The sequence below is a fragment of the Sminthopsis crassicaudata genome, chromosome 4, assembly GCF_048593235.1.
Source record: "Sminthopsis crassicaudata isolate SCR6 chromosome 4, ASM4859323v1, whole genome shotgun sequence".
Taxonomy (NCBI): Eukaryota; Metazoa; Chordata; class Mammalia; order Dasyuromorphia; family Dasyuridae; genus Sminthopsis; species Sminthopsis crassicaudata.
The window spans coordinates 280,568,463-280,587,465 of record NC_133620.1 but is presented as its reverse complement, the minus strand read 5'-3'; the positions used below and the strand labels follow the sequence as shown (position 1 = coordinate 280,587,465).

General features: G+C 40.1%; 1 protein-coding gene across 1 annotated transcript in view; it reads right to left on the bottom strand.

Moving 5' to 3' along the window:
* Positions 1–19,003, bottom strand: part of LRFN2 (leucine rich repeat and fibronectin type III domain containing 2) — a 318,934-nt gene that overhangs the window by 48,419 nt on the left and 251,512 nt on the right. The window contains 1 exon segment of the mRNA XM_074311007.1: positions 2,839–4,284. Coding sequence (XP_074167108.1) covers positions 2,839–4,259 — 1,421 coding nt within the window. The 5' untranslated portion in view covers positions 4,260–4,284.

Genomic DNA, 19,003 nt, shown 5'->3' with positions numbered 1-19,003 from the left:
GAATAGAAATATGCAGTTTCATGTACTATCATCTTCTGCTTTATAATATGTATGAAAATGCTCATTTTACTGAGTAATCAAGTTCCGCATAAACAAGCCAAATAAAGAATAAGACTGAGAGGAAGGAAGGAAGGAAGAAAGGAGGGAAGGAAGGAAGGAAGGAAGGAGGGAAGGAAGGAAGGAAAGAAGGAAGGAAGGAAGGAAGGAAGGAAGGAAAGAAGGGAGAGAGGAAGGGAGGGAGGGAGGGAGGGAAGGAAGGAAAGAAGGGAGAGAGGGAGGGAGGGAAGGAAGGAAGGAAGGAAGGAAGGAAGGAAGGAAGGAAGGAAGGAAGGAAGGAAGGAAGGAAGGAAGGAAGGAAGGAAGGAAGGAAGGAAGGAAGGAAAACACTATAGTTTGGAAGCCACTAGGTTAAGTAACCTTTAAAGTCCCTTCTAACTCTAAATCTTAATATGCCATTTCCATAAACATTTTCAATTCCTTTCAATTTTAAATTTCTAGAAACCAATCAATAAATATTTGTTAATTGCCTACTGTATGCCTTACACTATTCAAATATATTAAAAAAAAATAAACAGTCCCTACTTGCAATAAACTTACATTCTAATATTCTATGATCTAAGTGGAGCCTGTGCTTTATACAAATACAAACTCTGCTAAATCTCCATTCCATCTTATACAGAGGTTGTCTATTTTATAGACATATATCTATCTGTACATTAAACATACATATATATATATCTGTATATACATTGCATACATACTGGTGTGTATGCATACAAATACATACACACACATATGTGTGTGCCATGCTCTTTCACTGTGTAGAAAATCATTCTTTCTTGGTTAATATCTCTCTCTCTCATGATCAGATTTTTCCTTTTGGGAAGAAGTGAATAAGATGAGAGAGTATACTTCACATAGGTAAACTAGCTGTCAGGTAATTGAATATAGTGTAGCAGAGGGGGAAAAAACCATAATACTGGCTAGTAGAGCTTTATCCTATGGTTGTAGCAAATACCTCTTTCTGTGTATGTGTGTGTGTGAAAGAGAGAGAGAGAGAGACAGAGAGACAGAGAGAGAGAGACAGAGAGACAGAGACAGAGAGACAGAGAGACAGAGAGACAGAGAGAGAGAGACAGAGAGACAGAGAGAGAGACAGAGAGAGAGACAGAGAGAGACACAGAGAGAGAGAGAGACAGAGACAGAGAGACAGAGAGAGAGAGAGACAGAGAGAGAGAGAGAGAGAGAGAGAGACAGAGAGAGAGAGAGAGAGAGAGAGAGAGAGAGAGAGAGAGAGAGAGAGAGAGAGAGAGAGAGAGAGAGAGAGAGACAGAGAGACGGGTAGCAGGGAAAGAGGAATGGGGAAGCAGGGGTTGGTTTCTTCTCTCAGAGTCCATTGCTGTTGCGTTAATTCAGTTCAGTTTCTTTGTGACCTAACTTGGAGTTTTCTTGACAAAGATACAGGAGTGGCTTACCATTTCCTTCTCCAGCTCATTTTCTAGATGAGGAAACAGTGTTAAGTGACTAGCCCAGGATCACACAGCTAATAAATGAGTGAAATCATATTTTAATTCAGAAAGATGTTGTCCTGACTCCAAACCTGGCACTCTATCCACTGTGCCACTTAGTTGCCCAAAAGTTAAGGTCTTCTTTATCCCTAAAAAAAAGAAGCTGTATGAGTGAATAAATCATTTCAAATCCTCAATGAATGGGAGAGTAAAGGATAGAGAGAAGAGAATAAGCATTTATTAAGTACCTACTGTGTGCCAAGCACTTTACAAATATCTCATTTGATCTGATAAGGCAAGGGGAATATGGAAGGGGGTTAGATTAGAAAGCTTTGAGTTTCTATGCTTCATTGAAACATTAACTATGACTAAGGAAATAGTAGTAGATCAATACTTAACCTTGCAAAGATATTAATGACTATATATTTCTTTTCCTTCCTCTATGAGAGATAACCTTTCAGATATTTGAAGACATCTCTCATGCTCAATTTCATGCCTTCTGTTCTCTGGAATCAACATCCTAGGTTCTTTTGACTAATTCTTATTAAGGCAGAGTCTCCAACCATTTTACCATCTTGATTACTTACTTGCTTCCACAGATAGATTATAGTTTGTCAATGTCTATCCTTAAAGTAGGGAGATTTGAACTGAATACAGGGAGAAAGAGGAATTAGTAAGGACTATAAGTTTCCATTGACCTACTTATCCCTCCCTTTTCCTTCTTTCTTCTCTTCCTCCCTCCTTCCCTCCTCCCTCCATCCCTCCTTCTCTTCCTCCCTTCCTTCCTCCCTCCCTCCCTCTCTCCCTTCCTCCCTTCCTTCCTTCCTTCCTTCCTTCCTTCCTTCCTTCCTTCCTTCCTTCCTTCCTTCCTTCCTTCCTTCCTTCCTTCCTTCCTTCCTTCCTTCCTTCCTTCCTTCCTTCTTTCCTTCTCTCCTTCCTTCTTTCCTTCCTTCCTTCCTTCCTTCCTTCCTTCCTTCCTTCCTTCCTTCCTTCCTTCCTTCCTTCCTTCCTTCCTTCTTTCCTTCCCTTTCTTTCTTTTCTTCCCTTTCTTTCTTTTCTTCCCTTTCCTTTTCTACACAAATCACTCAATGCGACTGGGCTACCTCCCTCTTTTATAGCTTCTTCTCTAGTGCCCTTTTACAATTTCTTTTGCTCCTGGAAGTTGCTTTGGGTGTCCTTTTAACTCTGGTTTTAGCTGTAAAAAAAAATTTCTGATGAAGGGGAAACAAAGTATGATTTGTCCTGGGTTTACAGACCTTCTATTGAACTCCAGACTGCTTCCCCACCTTTGCCCCTTCTTCTGAAATACTCTCCCCAGACCCTGGCTCACCTGTAGATCAATACCTCGTCATCTGAGCAATTGTACTGCAGCTGATACATCTTCACCCGGGGAGCCGATTTGCTCACTGACCACTTGACTAGAGCTGAAGTAGTGGTCACATCGGACACAAGCACAGCTCTCTCTGGGGGCCCTTTGGAGGCCTCCCCACCCCCTGCTCCTCCTCCTCCACCACCTGCAGTTCCTCCCCCTCGGCCAGCTTTGCTGGAGCCAGTGATGTCAGAGAGGCGGGATTTGGGGGATGTGGTCCGGCTGGTGCCATTGCTTAAGTGAGGCAACTGGACAATGGATACCTCAACAGTGGCTGTGGCCTCGCCAGCTGCATTGGCAGCAATGCAGGTAAAGGCACCGTAATCTTGTGAGGTGGTAATGAGGATGTCCAGGGTACCGTTGTCATAGGCAGCAGTTCGGGATGTGTTCCCAATGAGGCGGTCATCGGGGGCCACCCAGTGGATTAGAGGACTAGGGTCTCCAATGGCCTTGCACTTGAGTGTTGCAGCTTGGCCTTCTAGCACCAGCAGTTTGTGGGTATGCTGGGTGATGAGAGGGGGTTCACACATAAACTCCTCTTCCCGCACGTGCCAGAAGTACCGGCCCTTCAGGCTGGCTGGAGAGCCACACGTTTCCAGGTCATCATCCCTATCTAGGCGTCTCAGCCACAACAACTCACAGTTACAGTGCAGTGGGTTACCCCCAAAGCTGAGAGACAAGGGCGGGGTGAAAGGTGTGGCAGTCAGACTGGATGACTGGGAGCGGGCAAAGATGGGGTCTGGAGGCAGTTTCTGCAGTCGGTTGGAGGTGAGGTCCAGGCGAGCTAATTTCTGGAGGTCAGCAAAGGTGCCCTCAGCAATGTGGTCCAGGAGGTTATGGTCCAGACTGAGCTGATGAAGGTTCACCATGCGCCGCACCGAGTCCCAAGGCAGCCCTCGGAGATTGTTGTAGGAGAGATCTAGATCCTCTAGTGTCAGCAGAAAGTCTTCAAAGGCATCATCAGCAACGTTGTCCAGCTGGTTGTTGTTGACAATGAGGTGCTGGAGGTTGACTAGGCCGCGGAGGGTATCCTCACCGATGCTTGGCAAGCGGTTGCTATCCAAATGTAGTGACCGGAGGCTCTCCAGATCCAAGAAGGAGAAGGGCTGGATGTAGCTGATGGTGTTCCTGGACAATGTCAGGTCTACCAGCCCTGTCATGTTGGCAAAGTCCTGGCGACTTATGTGGATAATGAAATTGCCACCTAGACGCAGCTCTACCGTCCGGCGGTCAATGTCTGGTGGCACAAAGAGAAGCCCCTTGGAGGGACACAGTGTCCCTAGGGATTCAGAGAGATTCTGGCAGACGCAGTACTTGGGGCAGGCATCAACCACAGCAAATGCCATGCCAAATGCCAGGAGGCTGCTGAGCAGGGTCTCCATGGTCTGGTCACTTGGGCCTTGGTGCCTGGAAGGGAAAGAAGAATAATTAAGATTAATCAACTGCTTTCTTGACTTCCTTCTTTCCTTCCTTTCTCCCTGTCTTCCTCTTTCCCTTCCTCCCTCTCTTCCTCCCTCTCTCCCTCCCTCTCACTCTTCTTCCCCTTCTTTCTTTCTTTTTCCTTCTTTCTTTCTCTTCTCTCTCTCTTCTCTCTCTCTCTCATCTCTCTCTCTCTCTCTCTCTCTCTCTCTCTCTCTTCTTCTTTCTTTCTTTCTTTCTTTCTTTCTTTTCTTTCTTTCTTTCTTTCTTTCTTTCTTTCTTTCTTTCTTTCTTTCTTTCTTTCTTCCTTCCTTCCTTCCTTCCTTCCTTCCTTCCTTCCTTCCTTCCTTCCTTCCTTCCTTCCTTCCTTCCTTCCTTCCTTCCTCTCTCTCTCTCTCTCTCTCTCTCTCTCTCTCTCTCTCTCTCTCTCTCTCTCTCTCTCTCTCTCTCCCTCCCTCCCTCCCTCCCTCCCTCCCTCCCTCCCTTTCTTCCTTCCTTCCTTCCTTCCTTCTTTCCTTCTTTCCTTTTTGTCCTCCTTCCCTACAAAGGAGAAAAATCTACAAACACAGATTATCCAAAAACTCATTTCTGTTTAGAACTCGAATCGGCTTGATGGATTCTTTGGGATTTTCATGTGTTTGCATTTAAAGAACAACAGAATTACCTTTCTAACAAGATTAGGCTCTAGCTGATATTAAAATCAGTCTGCATTCCCTTAGCACACACCAATAGACAGACAATGAGCAAAGATGTCTCAGAAAGGGAGAGAGATGGGGAAAGATGGCTTTGAATGAAAACATTTGCCTCTACAATCCACAAAACACATAACACAGGCAAAGATAATAGAGAACCAACTAAGTTTTTGTGTAAGATGTTGTTGAATAGAAAAGAGTACTTGCAGTCAAGAAAAACTGCGTTCAAATTCTGCTTTGGACACAGCCACATGACGATAACCAAAATATCAAATGGCTTTCTGAGCATCAGGTTTTTTTTTTCCTTTGTAAAATGGAGACTATAATATCAGTAGCACCTACCATCTCACAAGATTTTTGAGGGTCTCAAGTGAAGAAGTAAGTATAAAATCCTTTGTAAATATTAAAGTGGGATAGCTGGATGGTGGAACACCAGGTCTGCAGTCAGGAAGATGAGTTCAAACATGGCCTCAGACACTTACAAGTTATGCAATTTTAGGCAAGTCACTTATTTCTACTTCTTCATCTGTAAAATGGGGATACAGTAGAGAAAAATGGCAAATGACTCTACCAAAAAAGTAGTGGAAGAACAGATAGGATTTGCCATAACTGAACAATAAAAGAAAACATTAAAATGCTTTATAAATGTCAATTAGAATTATAAAAAAAGAAATTTAATTTTTGAAATCAAATTTTGGTTATCTGTTGTTTGTCTTTTGTTTTTGAAGACAATGACCAGTGATATCATAGGATAATATCTTGGTTGCACATGAATTAGAATTAAGGCAGGGAGAGATAAGTGTAAAGTCCTTAGCCTCATTCTCTCTCCCAGAGTCATTGAAGTCCCATGACAAGACACAAGTCGAAATGACTGGTCATGTCCCATGCTGTAACAGCAGTGTATTCGATGTCTGAGCAAGTTCTAAGAGCTCCACAGAACCTGCTTCACCTGCCATGTGGCAATTGGAACAAATCGTTGACATCCACTCATTTCAACTGGGGAAGCCTTCACGTATCCCTAGTGAGGGGGTTGACACCCCCCCTAACTCATCAATGAGTTTGAGAACTGTCAGTTATTCCTCACCTGCTTTAGTCTATCTGCTAGGATGGTTTTACTGGGGTGGGGTCATTGAATATTATGAGAAAAATGCTATGAAAATGGGAACTATTACTTTCTTTCTTCATCATGATTATCATCAAGAACAGCTTCTCAGAAGCCCAGACAAGAGTTGGGTGAATGTAAGGACCAGGAGATCATTATATACTTCAACAACAATACTGTATGATGATCAATTCTGATGGACGTGGCCTTCTCCAACAATGAGATGAAACAAGTCAGTTCCAATAGAGCAGTAATGAACTGAACCAGCTACACCCAATGAAAGAACTCTAGGAGATGACTATGAACCATTACATAGGATTCCCAATCCCTCTATTTTGTCCGCCTGCATTTTGGATTTCCTTCACAGGCTAATTGTACACTATTTCAAAGTCCGATTCTTCTTGTACAGCAAAACAACTGTTTGGTCATGTATACATATATTGTATTTAACTTATACTTTAACATATTTAACATGTATTGGTCAACCTGCCATCTGGGGGAAGGGATGGGGGGAAGGAGGGGGAAAATTGGAACAAAAGGTTTGGCAATTGTCAATACTGAAAAATTACCCATCATATATCTAGTAAATAAAAAACTATCAAAAAAAAAAGAGTTGAGTGAATGTGAACAGCAAAATGGGGGACCAGCTTTGAAATGGACTTAGCAACCCCTCACAACAGAGGCAGAAGTCCTTGAACATCCCCCACACCTATTGGTTATCTAATGAGATGCCTAAGTGACAAAGGGGTTAATCTTAGGTCACTTTTGGAATCAGGAAGACCTGAGTTCAAATGCAGCCTCAAATAATAGATAGCTGTGAGGTATATAATATGCAGATTAATAGCACCACTTGCCTCCCCGGATTTTATGAAGATCAGCTGAGGGAGAGCTAGGTAGTGTAGTAGATAGAGCACTAGCCCTGGGGTCAGGAGGATCTGAGTTCAAATCCAAACTCATATACTTGATACTTGCTGGCTATACAATCTTGAGCAAGCCATTTAACCCTGATTTCCTTGCAAACCTGTCTCCCCCAAACCAAACAAAATATTAAATGAGATAATGTTTGTAAAGATCTTTGTAAACAATTAGTCAACTTAAATGTTAACTTTACAACCAGCTGTTCCGAAATCATGGCCATTACTACTTTGGCTGTCTCTATTATACGCTAACCCTTTCCTTCTTCCCAGAGATAGCAGTCCCCCCACATGTATCTCACTTAATATAATATCCAAGATTCAGTTGCTTTTCAGTCATGTTTAATTCTTCATGACCCTATTTTGAGGCTTTTCTAAGCAAAGATACTTGAGTGGTTTGCCATTTCTTTCTCCAGTTCATTTTACAGATGAGGAAACCGAGGCAAATAGGGGTTAAGTGGCTTGCCCAGAGTCACACAGTAAGTCAGATCAGATGTGAGCTCTGAAAGATGAGTCTTCCTGATTCTAAGCCCAGTGGTCTATCCACTGAACCACCTAGCTAACCATAACATCCAGAAAAAATATATTTGAATTCATTTTAGGGAAGTTGTGTAGTATTGTGATAAGAATCTTAGACTTGCCGTCAGGAGAAATTGTTTCTAGGCTCTTATATTTCCAAGCCATGCTATTAAAACCAAGTCATCTACCTTTGGTGAATTCCCATTTCTTTAACTTTAATTTAGGGAGAGAGAATTTAGAATTAGAATACTAAGTTTGACTTCAGGGAGATCTGAATTCATATCCTCTCTCTGTTGCTAACTAGTTGGATGATCTTGTGCAAGGGGCTTAATCCCTCTCAACCTCAATTTTTTTCTCTGTAGTAAAGGGGTTGAAAGAGTTGGTGTCTAAGAGTCTTTTTCTTTCTAAAAGAATAATCCTACTAAATCATGATGGGTTCCAAACTCTGATGGTAGAGGGAATTTCTTTGTCTCAAGTCCCCTCCAGACAGGTAAACTCATACATTCTTTGCATATTCATGCAATACAGTCATAATGACAGTTATTCTAATAACCTCACTGGGATATTATAAGTAAAATGTTATGGAAATGGGAGCTATTACTCTTTTTCTTCATCGTTAGTACCATCAAGAAATGTCTCTTATAAAGGACCCATTTTATTATTCACAGTCTAGGGGAAAAGGGTGCAAGAAAGGGAAGGAAAAAATTTTGGAACATAAGGTTTTGTAAGGGTGAATGTTGAAGATTATGCATATGTTTTGAAAATAAAAAGCTTTAATAAAAAATAACTTTAAAAAAGAAAAAAGAAAAATAAAATAAAATAAAGTACCCATTTGTACATAGTCTTTTGCCAGGCCCTCTAAACCTCTAAAAGCAATTTCTCTGAAGTGAACGACTCTTTTAGAGGTTCAGTCAGAGACAGACACACTGACCTCGATCCATAGACAACTAGTTGTATAAAAATATTAAGGTAGAACATGATCAGACTGGGCCAGTAGGTGGAGCAGTGAATAGAGTGTAGGAGTTCTTGAGTTCAAATCTAGCCTCAGGCACTTTCTGTGTGACCCTGCATAAGTCACTTAACCCTGTTTTCCTTAGTTTTCTCATCTTTAAGATGAGCTGGAGAAGGAAATGACAAACTACTCTAGTATCTTTGCCAAGAAAATCCGCAAAACCTCTTTGCATGAAATTAGATGTGACAGAATAACAAGTGGGCACAATGTGATGATTGTATTTACAAGTCGGAAAATCTGTGATTTTGCCAGTGAGTGTGGTTCCTCTGTTGAAGCAGATTAAAGCCCTTCTTTATTTTAGCAGAGTTTTTGTGAGTTGCTATGACACATAATTTATCACTTGGTGGCCAATTGTTCCCTCTGCACTTAGGAAGGTTCATTTTCAGACATTATATATGCTGTCTTTTATTGGGACTTTATGTGATGTGAACATGTTTCCTCTTTGATTATATCCTATTTATTCTGTATATTTTTGCACATGTCATTTTCCCCATTAGATTGTGAGATCCTTGAAAGCAAGTACTGTTTTTTGCCTTTCTTTGTATCTTCAGGACTTGGTACAGTCCCTGGCACATAAAAGGTGCTAAATAAGTGCATGTTGATTTAATGTGTTTAGATTAGTAGGACCTTCCAGGACTTTGCTATCACTATACTTCAATAACTTTGATCTTTTGCCCCAAAAATATCTTTTCTCCTTTCTAGGAAACCATAGGATCATAGTACTGCACAAATTAAAGAGACTTGAGAGATCATTTAATTCAATTCTCTACAAAGCATGAACCATTTTATAATATACCCAGGTGACAGTCCAGCATCCCCCCAAAGACTTTCAATGGGGATTTGCTACTTTACAAGGCAGTCTATTCCACTTGAGAGACTTCTAATTGTTAAGAAGCTTTCCTTCCTATTGTGTTTCTTGCCTATAAATTCATTTAAATCTCATGTGGATTCACTTCTGCCAAGGAGTCTTCCTTGCTTAACTCTATCCTACCATGACTTTTCCTTTACTTTGAATTCCCTCAGCACTTTATTAATGGGTACAATTCACCATCTGCCTATGGTTATGAATATGTTTCATGGACAAATATCACAAAGTTTATTTTTTAAACTGTATTTTCCCCTCAGTTACATGTCAAGAAAGTTTTTAAGCATATATTTTTGCTTGATTTTGAGTTCCAATTTTTTCTCCCTCCCTCCTTCCCTTTCCTCTCCTCTTGTAAAAATGGTAGGCAGTTTGATATAGTTTATATATATGCTATCACATAAAACATATTTCCATATTAGACATAGTTGGGAAAGAAGAAACATATCAGAAAGAGATACACAAGAAAGAATAAAGTGAAAGAATATGCTTTGATCAGCATTCAGAATCCATCAATTCTTTATCTGGATATGGATAGCATTTTCTTTTATGAGTCCTTTGTACTTGTCTTGGATCATTATGTTGCTAAGAAAAACTGAGTCACTCACAATTGATCACCACTCAATTTTCTCCTGGTTCTGCTCATTTCACTTTGCATCAGTTCATGTAAATCTTTCCAGATTTTTCCGAAATCTGCTTGTTCATCATTTTTTATTGTACAATATTATTCCATTACATTCATATATTACAACTTGTATAGACATTCCCCCATTGATGGGCATACTCTCAACTTCCAATAAATATTTTTGTATGTCTTTTTTTCTTTTATGATCTTTTGGGGATACAGATCTTATAGTGTTATTTCTGGATTAAAGGGTATGAACAGTTTTATAGCCCTTTGGGCATAGGTCCAAATTGTTTTCTACAGTGGTTATATCAGTTTATAACTCCACCAAAAGTTCCTTAGTGTCCCAATTTTTTTCACATACTTTCCAACATTTATCATAGCCAATCTCATAGATATGAAGTGCATTTCTCTAGTCAATAGTGACTTAGAGAACTTTTTCATATCTAATTTCTTCACCTGAAAACTTCCTATTCCTACCCATTGATCATTTATCAATTGAGAAGTGGCTTTTATTCTAATAAACTTGACTAAGTTCTTTATATATTTGAGAAATAAGGCATTTTTCAGAAATACTTACTGTAAATATTGCTTCCCAGCTTTCTGCTTTCTAAACTTGGTTGCATTGGTTTTCTTTTGCAAAAACTTTAAAATTTAATATAATAAAATTATCTATTTAATATTTTGTAATATTGCTATCTCTTTGGTCATATATTTTTTTCCTTTGCATAGATCTGACAGACTATTCCTTGCTTTTTTAATTTGATTATGCTGTCATCCTTTGTCTAAATCATGATTATTACCTGTATATTTCCCTCCCTCCTATTTATTCTTTCTCTTGTTTGTCCTCTCATTCCTTTCACCTCTTCATTATTGTTCAATTTCTGTCTACCACATCCCCTAATCTGTCTTCCTTTCTGTCACTTCTTACTCCTCATCCCTTTGTTAATCTCTTCTTCTCCTAAATCAAGTGATTATATATATTATTCCCTCCATTGATGAGAATATGATTCAGATGATGTTCATAGCTCACCCTCCCATATTCCCCTCCACTGTAATCTATCTTTTGTGCTTCTTCATATAAAATAATGTACCCCATTCTACTTTTCCCTTTCTTTTACACCCAGCAAACTTTTTCTCATCTCTTAATTTTTTTATGTAATCCTTTTTAATTCCCCTACTTGTATGCTCTGTCTGTGTATGTTCCTTATAACTGTACTATTAGTGATAGACTTTTTAAGAATTACAAGATCCTTTTTCTTATGTATGAATACAAACAATTTATCTCTGTTTAATCCCTTAAGTTTTCTTTTTCTCTTTTTACCTGTTCATGCTTTTCTTAGGTCTTGATATTTAAAGTAAATTTTTGGTTCAGTTCTGGTCTTTTCTTTATGAGAACCTGAAATCCTTCTATTTCATTTAATGATCATTTTCCCCTTAAAGTATTATACTTGATTTTGCCAAGCAAGTGATTCTTGGTTTTAGTCCTAGCTCCCTTGCCTTCTGGAATATCGTTCCATGACCTCCAAGCTTTTGATGCTGCAGCTAGTCTATGTAATCTTGATTGTGACTCACTGATATTTGAATTGCTTCTTTCTGACCTCTTGTATTTTTTCTTGACATGGTAATTCTGAAATTTTGCTCTCATGTTCTTTGAAGTTTTTATTTTGGAATCTTTTTCCTGATTGGTGGATTCTTTCAATGCCTTGAACTTCTGGTTCCAGGGTATCAAGACAGTTTTCCTTGAAATCAAGATTTCTTTGATTAATTTCCTTGATAATTTCTTGAAAGATGTAGTCCAGATCCTTCTTTTGATAACGGCTTTCAAATAGTACAATTATTTTTATATTGTCTCACCTGGATCTATTCTCCAGAACTTATTTTAAATACCATGAGGTATTTTACATTTTTCCTCCTCCCACCAGCCTTCTGAATTTGTTTGATTGATTCATTAGCTTCTATTTGCCCAATTATAACTTTTAATGTATTGTTTTCCTGAGTTAGCTTTTATAATTTCTTTCCTATTTGTCCAATTGCACTCTTCCAGAAGTTGTTTTCTTCAGTGAATTTTTGATCTCCTTTTCTGTTTAGCCAATTCTACTTTATAAATAGCTTTCCAAGATGTTGATTCTTTTTTTCATAATTCTCTTACATCATTCTGATTTTATTTCCCAATTTTTATTTTCCCTCTCTTATATAATTTTGAAGCTACTTTTTGAGTTTTTCCATGAGATCTTTCTGGGCTTCAGTTGATTTCCCATTTTCTTTGGGATTTTTGCCATAGGTATTTTGGCATTTTTGTCTTCTTCTCAGTTTGTATTTTGGCCTTCTTTGTCACCAGAATAACATTTTGTGGGTTGATGATGATGATGATGATGATGATGATGATGATGATGATTAGTTTTTTAAATTTGAACTCTGCTCTCAAGGTGGAAGGAGTACTGTTTCAGGCTCCTTGTGCCAGTGTCTACAGGCCCTGGCTATTTACCTGCTGCTGCACTGATATTGCCATGAAGCTCACTGGGAACTTTTAAGTGTGCTGCTGCTCTGAGGGAATGAGATAGGGGGTGGTTGGTGTTACTGGAGACATAGGAGTCTGGCAGCTCACTTGCCGCTGAACTGGGGTTGTAGTAGCTGTGTCTGGCATGTGTTGAGCTCTGATGCTGGGTTATTTCTGCATTTCCCCAGAGCTTCACTGAAGTAAGTGATGGTCTGGCCTCTGGAGGCCTCCTGCTTGCCCAGGCACCTGCCTGGCCAGAGCTACACTGAAGCACAGGGAGATCCTGCTGTGGAGGATGCTCGTCTGCCAACTATACACTGAAGCATGTGGCAATTCCCACTTCATCCTCTCCTGCTGTTTTGCTGAGACCTGAGGGGAAACTTCTTATCCTGATCTGAGCTCCCTCCCTACCTGAGTGAAAAGAATCTCTCCTGCCAATCCTTCAAGTTTCCTGGAGCTAAATGATGATTCTACACTGTCTCCTTGTTGGTTCTTCTGCTCCAGAACTGTTCTGGAATGCTATTCCATGGTTGACTGGAGGTGAATACTGCTCACTGCTCACTCCACCATCTTGGTTCTTAGAAGTCTAGACTTTATATAGAAGTCTTTACTTTATATAAAATAACATTCAAGAATCCTCAGATCATTGCTGTCAGAATTGGGGAATTGGGACATTAGGGATGATCTAGGCAGCTAGGTGACATGGTGCAAATCTAGGCAGAGCCTGGACTCAGGAAGATCTGAATTCAAATTCTCACTAGATGTATGGCCTTTGGCAAGTCATTTAATCTCTGTCTCTTGCTATTTGTTCAACTGCAAAATGGTGAGAAATACCTCACAGTGTTATTGTGGGGAAAATGAGATAATATTTGTAAAAGACTCCAAAATAAAACAGTTTTTTTGCTGTGCAATTGTTTCATTCATATCCAAGTCATCACAATCCCTTTGGAGATTTTCTTGGCAAAGATACAGGAGTAGTTTTCCATTTCCTTCTCCAGCTCATCTTATAGCTGAGGAAACTGAGAAAATAGGGTTAAGTGACTTGCCCAGCATCATACCTGTCTATGCCTATCTGAGGCTAGGGTGTCTCTGAGCCTGGATTTGAACTCATGATGCTGAGAATTCCTGACTCTAGGGGTGGTATTCTATATATTGCATCTAAATGCCTGGCACATAGTATACCGTTAATAAATATTTTCTTTCTTTTCCTTTTTCTTCCCTCTCTCCCTTCCTTCCCTCCTCCTTTCCTCTCTCCCTCCCTCCCTTCTTTCCTTCCTTCCTCCCTCCATTTCTTCTTTCCTTCATCCCTCCCTCCCTCTCTTCTTCCCTATTTCCCTTCTTCCTTCTCTTTTTCCTTCATTTCTTCCCTCCCTCCTTTTCTTCCTCTTTCCCTAGTTCCCTCTCTTTCTTTCCTCTCTTCTTTCCTTCCTTCCTCCTTCCCTCTCTCCCCATCTCTCTCCCTTCTTTTCTTTCTCCCTCTCCCTCCCTCCTTTCCTTCCTTCCTTTCTTCCTTCTTTCTCTTCCTTTCTTCCTTCCTTCTTTCTTTAGTCATGTAATATGTTGGAAAGAGCTCTTGCTAATCTTAAAAAGAAAAGAATTTGAGTCCCAGCTCTGTCATTTGCCAATCTTAAGTTCATTTTATGATACTTTTCTGAGCTTCCATTACTCCATTAATGAACTTGAATTTGAGAGATGGAAGGGATTGTATAGACAACATTATGTTGCTTTGTTTAATAAGTGACTCTTCAAGAGGGAAAAAAAACACAACTAAACATCAAAACAAAACATTATACACTTTTAAGCTTAATCTGCATCTTCTTCATCATTTTCTTAAGTTTACAGAGTCAATGAAACAAGAAATAGGGCCCTGATTTGTAATAATTACCCATTTCTGGGTTATAAATGCTACAGTGAAAATTTAATGATTGGCTATGAAAAGAAGAACAGTATAATTTCATTTTTGTATAGACAAGAAAAATGAGGTCCAGAAAAGGGATATTATCCTCATAAGTCCACAGATTGTTCAGTGGATAGAGTGGCAGGCCTGAAGTCAAGAAGGCTAATTTTCCCGAATTCAAATCTTCCATAGATACTTACTAGTTATATGACCCTGGGCAAGTTACTTAACCCTGTTTACTTTAGTTTCTTAATTTGTAAAATAAATTGGAGAAGGAAATGGCAACCCAGGCCAATATCTTTGCCAGAAGACCCCAAATGGGCTCAAGAACAATTATATACAGTAACAACAACAACAAAAAAATCACACAACTAATATGGATCAAGATCAAGGTTAGGTTTTAAATCCAGATCTGATAACTTTCTCCTGTATTATGCATCTTTGTAGTAATTACTGGCATCCCTTCTACCTCTCAATCCTACAATCCTATATTTTACAATAGAAGAAAATGCAGTCCAAAGAAGAGGATTCAGTCCTAAACACGTCTTTATTAAATGCGTATTATGATTTAGGCATCTTGCTGAATACTGGAAATGCAAATTAATGGAGAAAATAGTTACTGTCTTCCAGAAGCTCACATTTTAATGGGGAAGAAAACCCATATATAAATAGGCACATCCAAGATACATATAAAGTAGATTCAAGTTAACTTTAAAGAATAAAGCATTAGCTGCTGGGAAGACTGGGGGCTGTATAAGGTGGTAGTTGAGCTGGGTTTTAAAGGAAATCAGAGATTCTGAGAGGTTGGTTAAGAGGGAGAACAGTCCTAAGAAAAGGCTTATGCCTTGCAGTATCAATAAAAAGCAGAGTAAGGATTTGACTTTGGATCTTTGGATGCCCCATCATAAGTGGTTCCTACATTTCCTCATGGATGACAGAAGTTGCTGCTGCTTGTGCTTCTATCTGAACCTCTCCCTTCTTTCTCCCACTCCTGGACTTCCTCCCAATCTTCTTCAGTAAGGGGGAGGGGAATCTAAGGGGCTTTGGGAAGCACACTCTGGATCTTGCAAAGACACCCAACACATTGTTTAAAACAGTTTTGTCCTTGTAAATTATGCTAAATAAACCACATTTAAAAAATAAGTTTGTAGAAGATTAGCAAGTGTCTAATGAATGCAAATCTGTGACATAATAGAGCTGGGTAAATATATTTTAAGTAATCAGCGTGGAAGATTACTGACAGAGAGCTGACTATTGAATCTTAATTAAAATTGTATTCTGAGAACCATCACTTAATACATTACTCTAACATCCAAAATGATAAACAAAAGGCAGCTTAAAAATAATTTGGGTGGGGGGGAGAAGGGGAGGGAAGAGATGAAGACAAGTAATTAGCATAAATGCAGGGAAGGCTTCCCCCCCACTGAGGTAAGAACTACCACAAATGAGAGGGAGAGGAAGAGGAAGAGGGAGAGGAAGAGGGAGAGGAAGAGGGAGAGGAAGAGGGAGAGAGAGAGAGAGAGAGAGAGAGAGAGAGAGAGAGAGAGAGAGAGAGAGAGAGAGAGAGAGAGAGAGAGAGAGACAGAGAGAGAGAGAGGGGGGGGGAGACAGAGAGAGACAGAGAGAGAGAAAGAGAGAGAGAGAGAGAGAGGGAGAGACAGAGAGAGACAGAGAGAGAGGAAGAGGGAGAGAGAGAGAGAGGAAGAGGGAGAGAGCAGAGACAGAGAGAGAGAGAGAGAGAGAGAGAGAGAGAGAGAGAGAGAGAGAGAGAGAGAGAGAGAGAGAGGGAGAGAGAGGGAGGGAGAGAGAGGGAGAAAGGGAGAGAGAGAGAGAGGGAGAGGGAGAGAGAGAGGGAGAGGAGAGAAGGAGAGAGGGAGAGACAGAGACAGAGAGAGACAGAGAAAGAGAGAAAGAGAGAGAGAGAGACAGAGAGAGAGAGAGAGAGAGAGAGACAGAGAGAGAGAGAGAGAGAGAGAGAGAGAAAGAGAGACAGAGAGAGAGAAAGAGAGAGAGAGAGAGGGAGAGGGAGAAGGAGAGGGAGAGGGAGAAGGAGAGGCAGAGGAAGAGAGAGAGGGAGAGGGGAGAGGGAGAGAGAAAGGGAGAGGGAGAGGGAGAGGGAGACGGACACAGACAGACACAGAGAGAGGGAGAGACAGAGAGACAGAGAGAAACAGAGACACACAGAGAGAGAGACAGAGACAGAGAGAGGCAGAGAGAGACAGAGAGAGAAGGAGAGAGAACCCTAATCCCTACTGCCTTTTCTGGGAATCATCCAAATGAGGTTCTAGGGGGAGAAAGAGGTAGAGGAAGAAAATCTAAAGAGCAGAAGATTGGGTTAAGAAAAAAATTGCATAAGAGGAAGGAGGAAAAAGTACAGATGAAGTTGTGGTCACAGTAAAGAAACCAGCAACAGACTCAAGAGAGAAAGAGAGAGTCCATGAAATGAAAGTTGGTAGCAAATGTCAGAATCAACCACAATGGAGGAAACCACCTATAGAAGAAGGGACAGTTACTATGGGTAGTGGTACATGAGGAAGGGACAATGCAGGAGGATAGCAGCCAGGAAGAAAAAAGATGGAAAGATGGGAAAAAAATCATTTTGGAAGAATGGAGTCTTCTTGAGGGCTGGGACATTGTCTCCACATCTGATTGGAAGCTCCCCAAATGTAGGAGTTGTATATTGCCTATTAGACTGATAGCTCCCTGAAAGCAGGGACTATACTTTCACAGGTCCAGGGGCTCCTCTGAGTGAGACTGTGTCTCCCTTAACATTCTGGGAGCTTCCTTAGGAAAGGGTCTCAACCTTCCCTTTCTTTTCTTCACCTGTATCTAAAAATAATAAATCAGTTTGTTTCCACTAGCAACTGATAACTAACAAGTTATATGATTAGATTAAATCCTTTGTTGTTTTATTTGGGCTGTCAATAATAATAACAATCTGCAGTAGTTTTTATTACATCTATCTTGAAAGATTTAAAACTTTTTTTTCGTAACAATAACTATGTGATGTCTAAGAGAAATTATATCTTTAACTTTGTGAGCCCTCCCCAGGATGAGGGCTGGAGGAGTGATGAGGTCCTCATACTTTGCTTTCCAAGAGGGTACTTCTAGATCAGCAGCTGTTGTAATTTTTCCCCTCCTCCAATTTGCTTTAATTACTTTTTCTGGTTCTCTTTTTTTCTGCTTTTGTCTTATTCTACCTTGCTTATTTATTTGTGTAAGATTTTATGATTTACACTTCTGCTAGATAGTTAGCTCTCTGAAAGCAAGGAATGTCTTTTTTTAACCTTTGAATAATTCCTTAGCACCCAGTCTCTTGAATACTTAATTGATTAATACTTAATTGCATAATTGATTGATATTTGATTGAGGATAATTGTGTAGGTATTATTTCACCATTTTCCAGATAAGGGAACTGCTTTCTCCAAGTAGAAAATTACCCATGGTTGCACTGTTACTTTCAAAGATGAGATTCAAATCCAGATCTACTAAGTTAATATAAATCTGCTAGTCTTACCATAGTGTCTTGTTGCCTTTCACACATTTTTTTTTTCTTGGCTACTGAGATAATAACATTTGCTGGGAAAGAAGTGAATCTTCAGGTCCCTAGCTGATGTAGCCTCCCTGTAAAGCCACAGGGGACCAGCTTACAGCAATAAGTCAAGAAAAATATTGTTGTGAGAAGAGAGCAGTGAGAGAGGAAAACTGTTTCAGTAAGGCTGATGGTTTATTACAGAGAAGGCCAGGCCTGGTTTCATGTTTAAAAGTGAAAGGGAAAATATGAGAAAGAGGGAAAGGGAGAAAGGCAGAGATCTACCTGGAAAGGGGAGAATGAAGGAGGAATGGATAGAAAGGGAGAAGAGGAAAAAGTGGGAAAAGGGGAATCTAGATAAGAAAAGGGAAGAGGGAGAAAAGGAAGGGAAGAGAAAGAAAAGGAATGGGCAGAGAGCAAGAAAGCATGGAGAATGAAGAAAAGAGGAGGGGAAAGAAGAATGAGGATACTGGGGAAGAGTGAAGAAAAAAGGAAAGAGAGGGGAAAATGAAGAAAGAGGAGAAGAGATGGGGAAAGGGAATAAAAAGAAAGGAAGAAGAGGAGAGGTTAAGAAGGAAAGGAGAAGAGTGGAAAAGGAGGATGGATAAAAAAGAAAAAAGAGCTTTCTTGGGAAAAGTCCAAGCTAAGAAGGTTTTAAATATAGTCAGCCTTTCTCCCTGTACATCTCTGCCCCTCTCCTCTGTCCACTCATCCCAGTCCCTCACTATGCCTGCCTTCCCTGTCTGCACTACTACTGTGCTACTTTAGACAGAAGAGGCAACATTTAGCAGATGGCTGGCTCGATATTTGTGATATCTTGCCACCCTGATTTCCATTTAAAAGATACCTTAGCAACGGATGAAGGTGCCACAGTTTCTCAAGCCAGTAAATCATGCAAGATGCCTGACTCTGTTTAAGATAAAAGGAAACGGCTTCTCTAGGGTGCTCCAGGTCAGGAAGAGTGTGAATTAATAAGAGGAGGAGAAGAGGATCAAATTTGCCTTAAAAAGAGCCAGCTTTGCAGGTGCATGGCATCAGGTCTCCTGGACTCA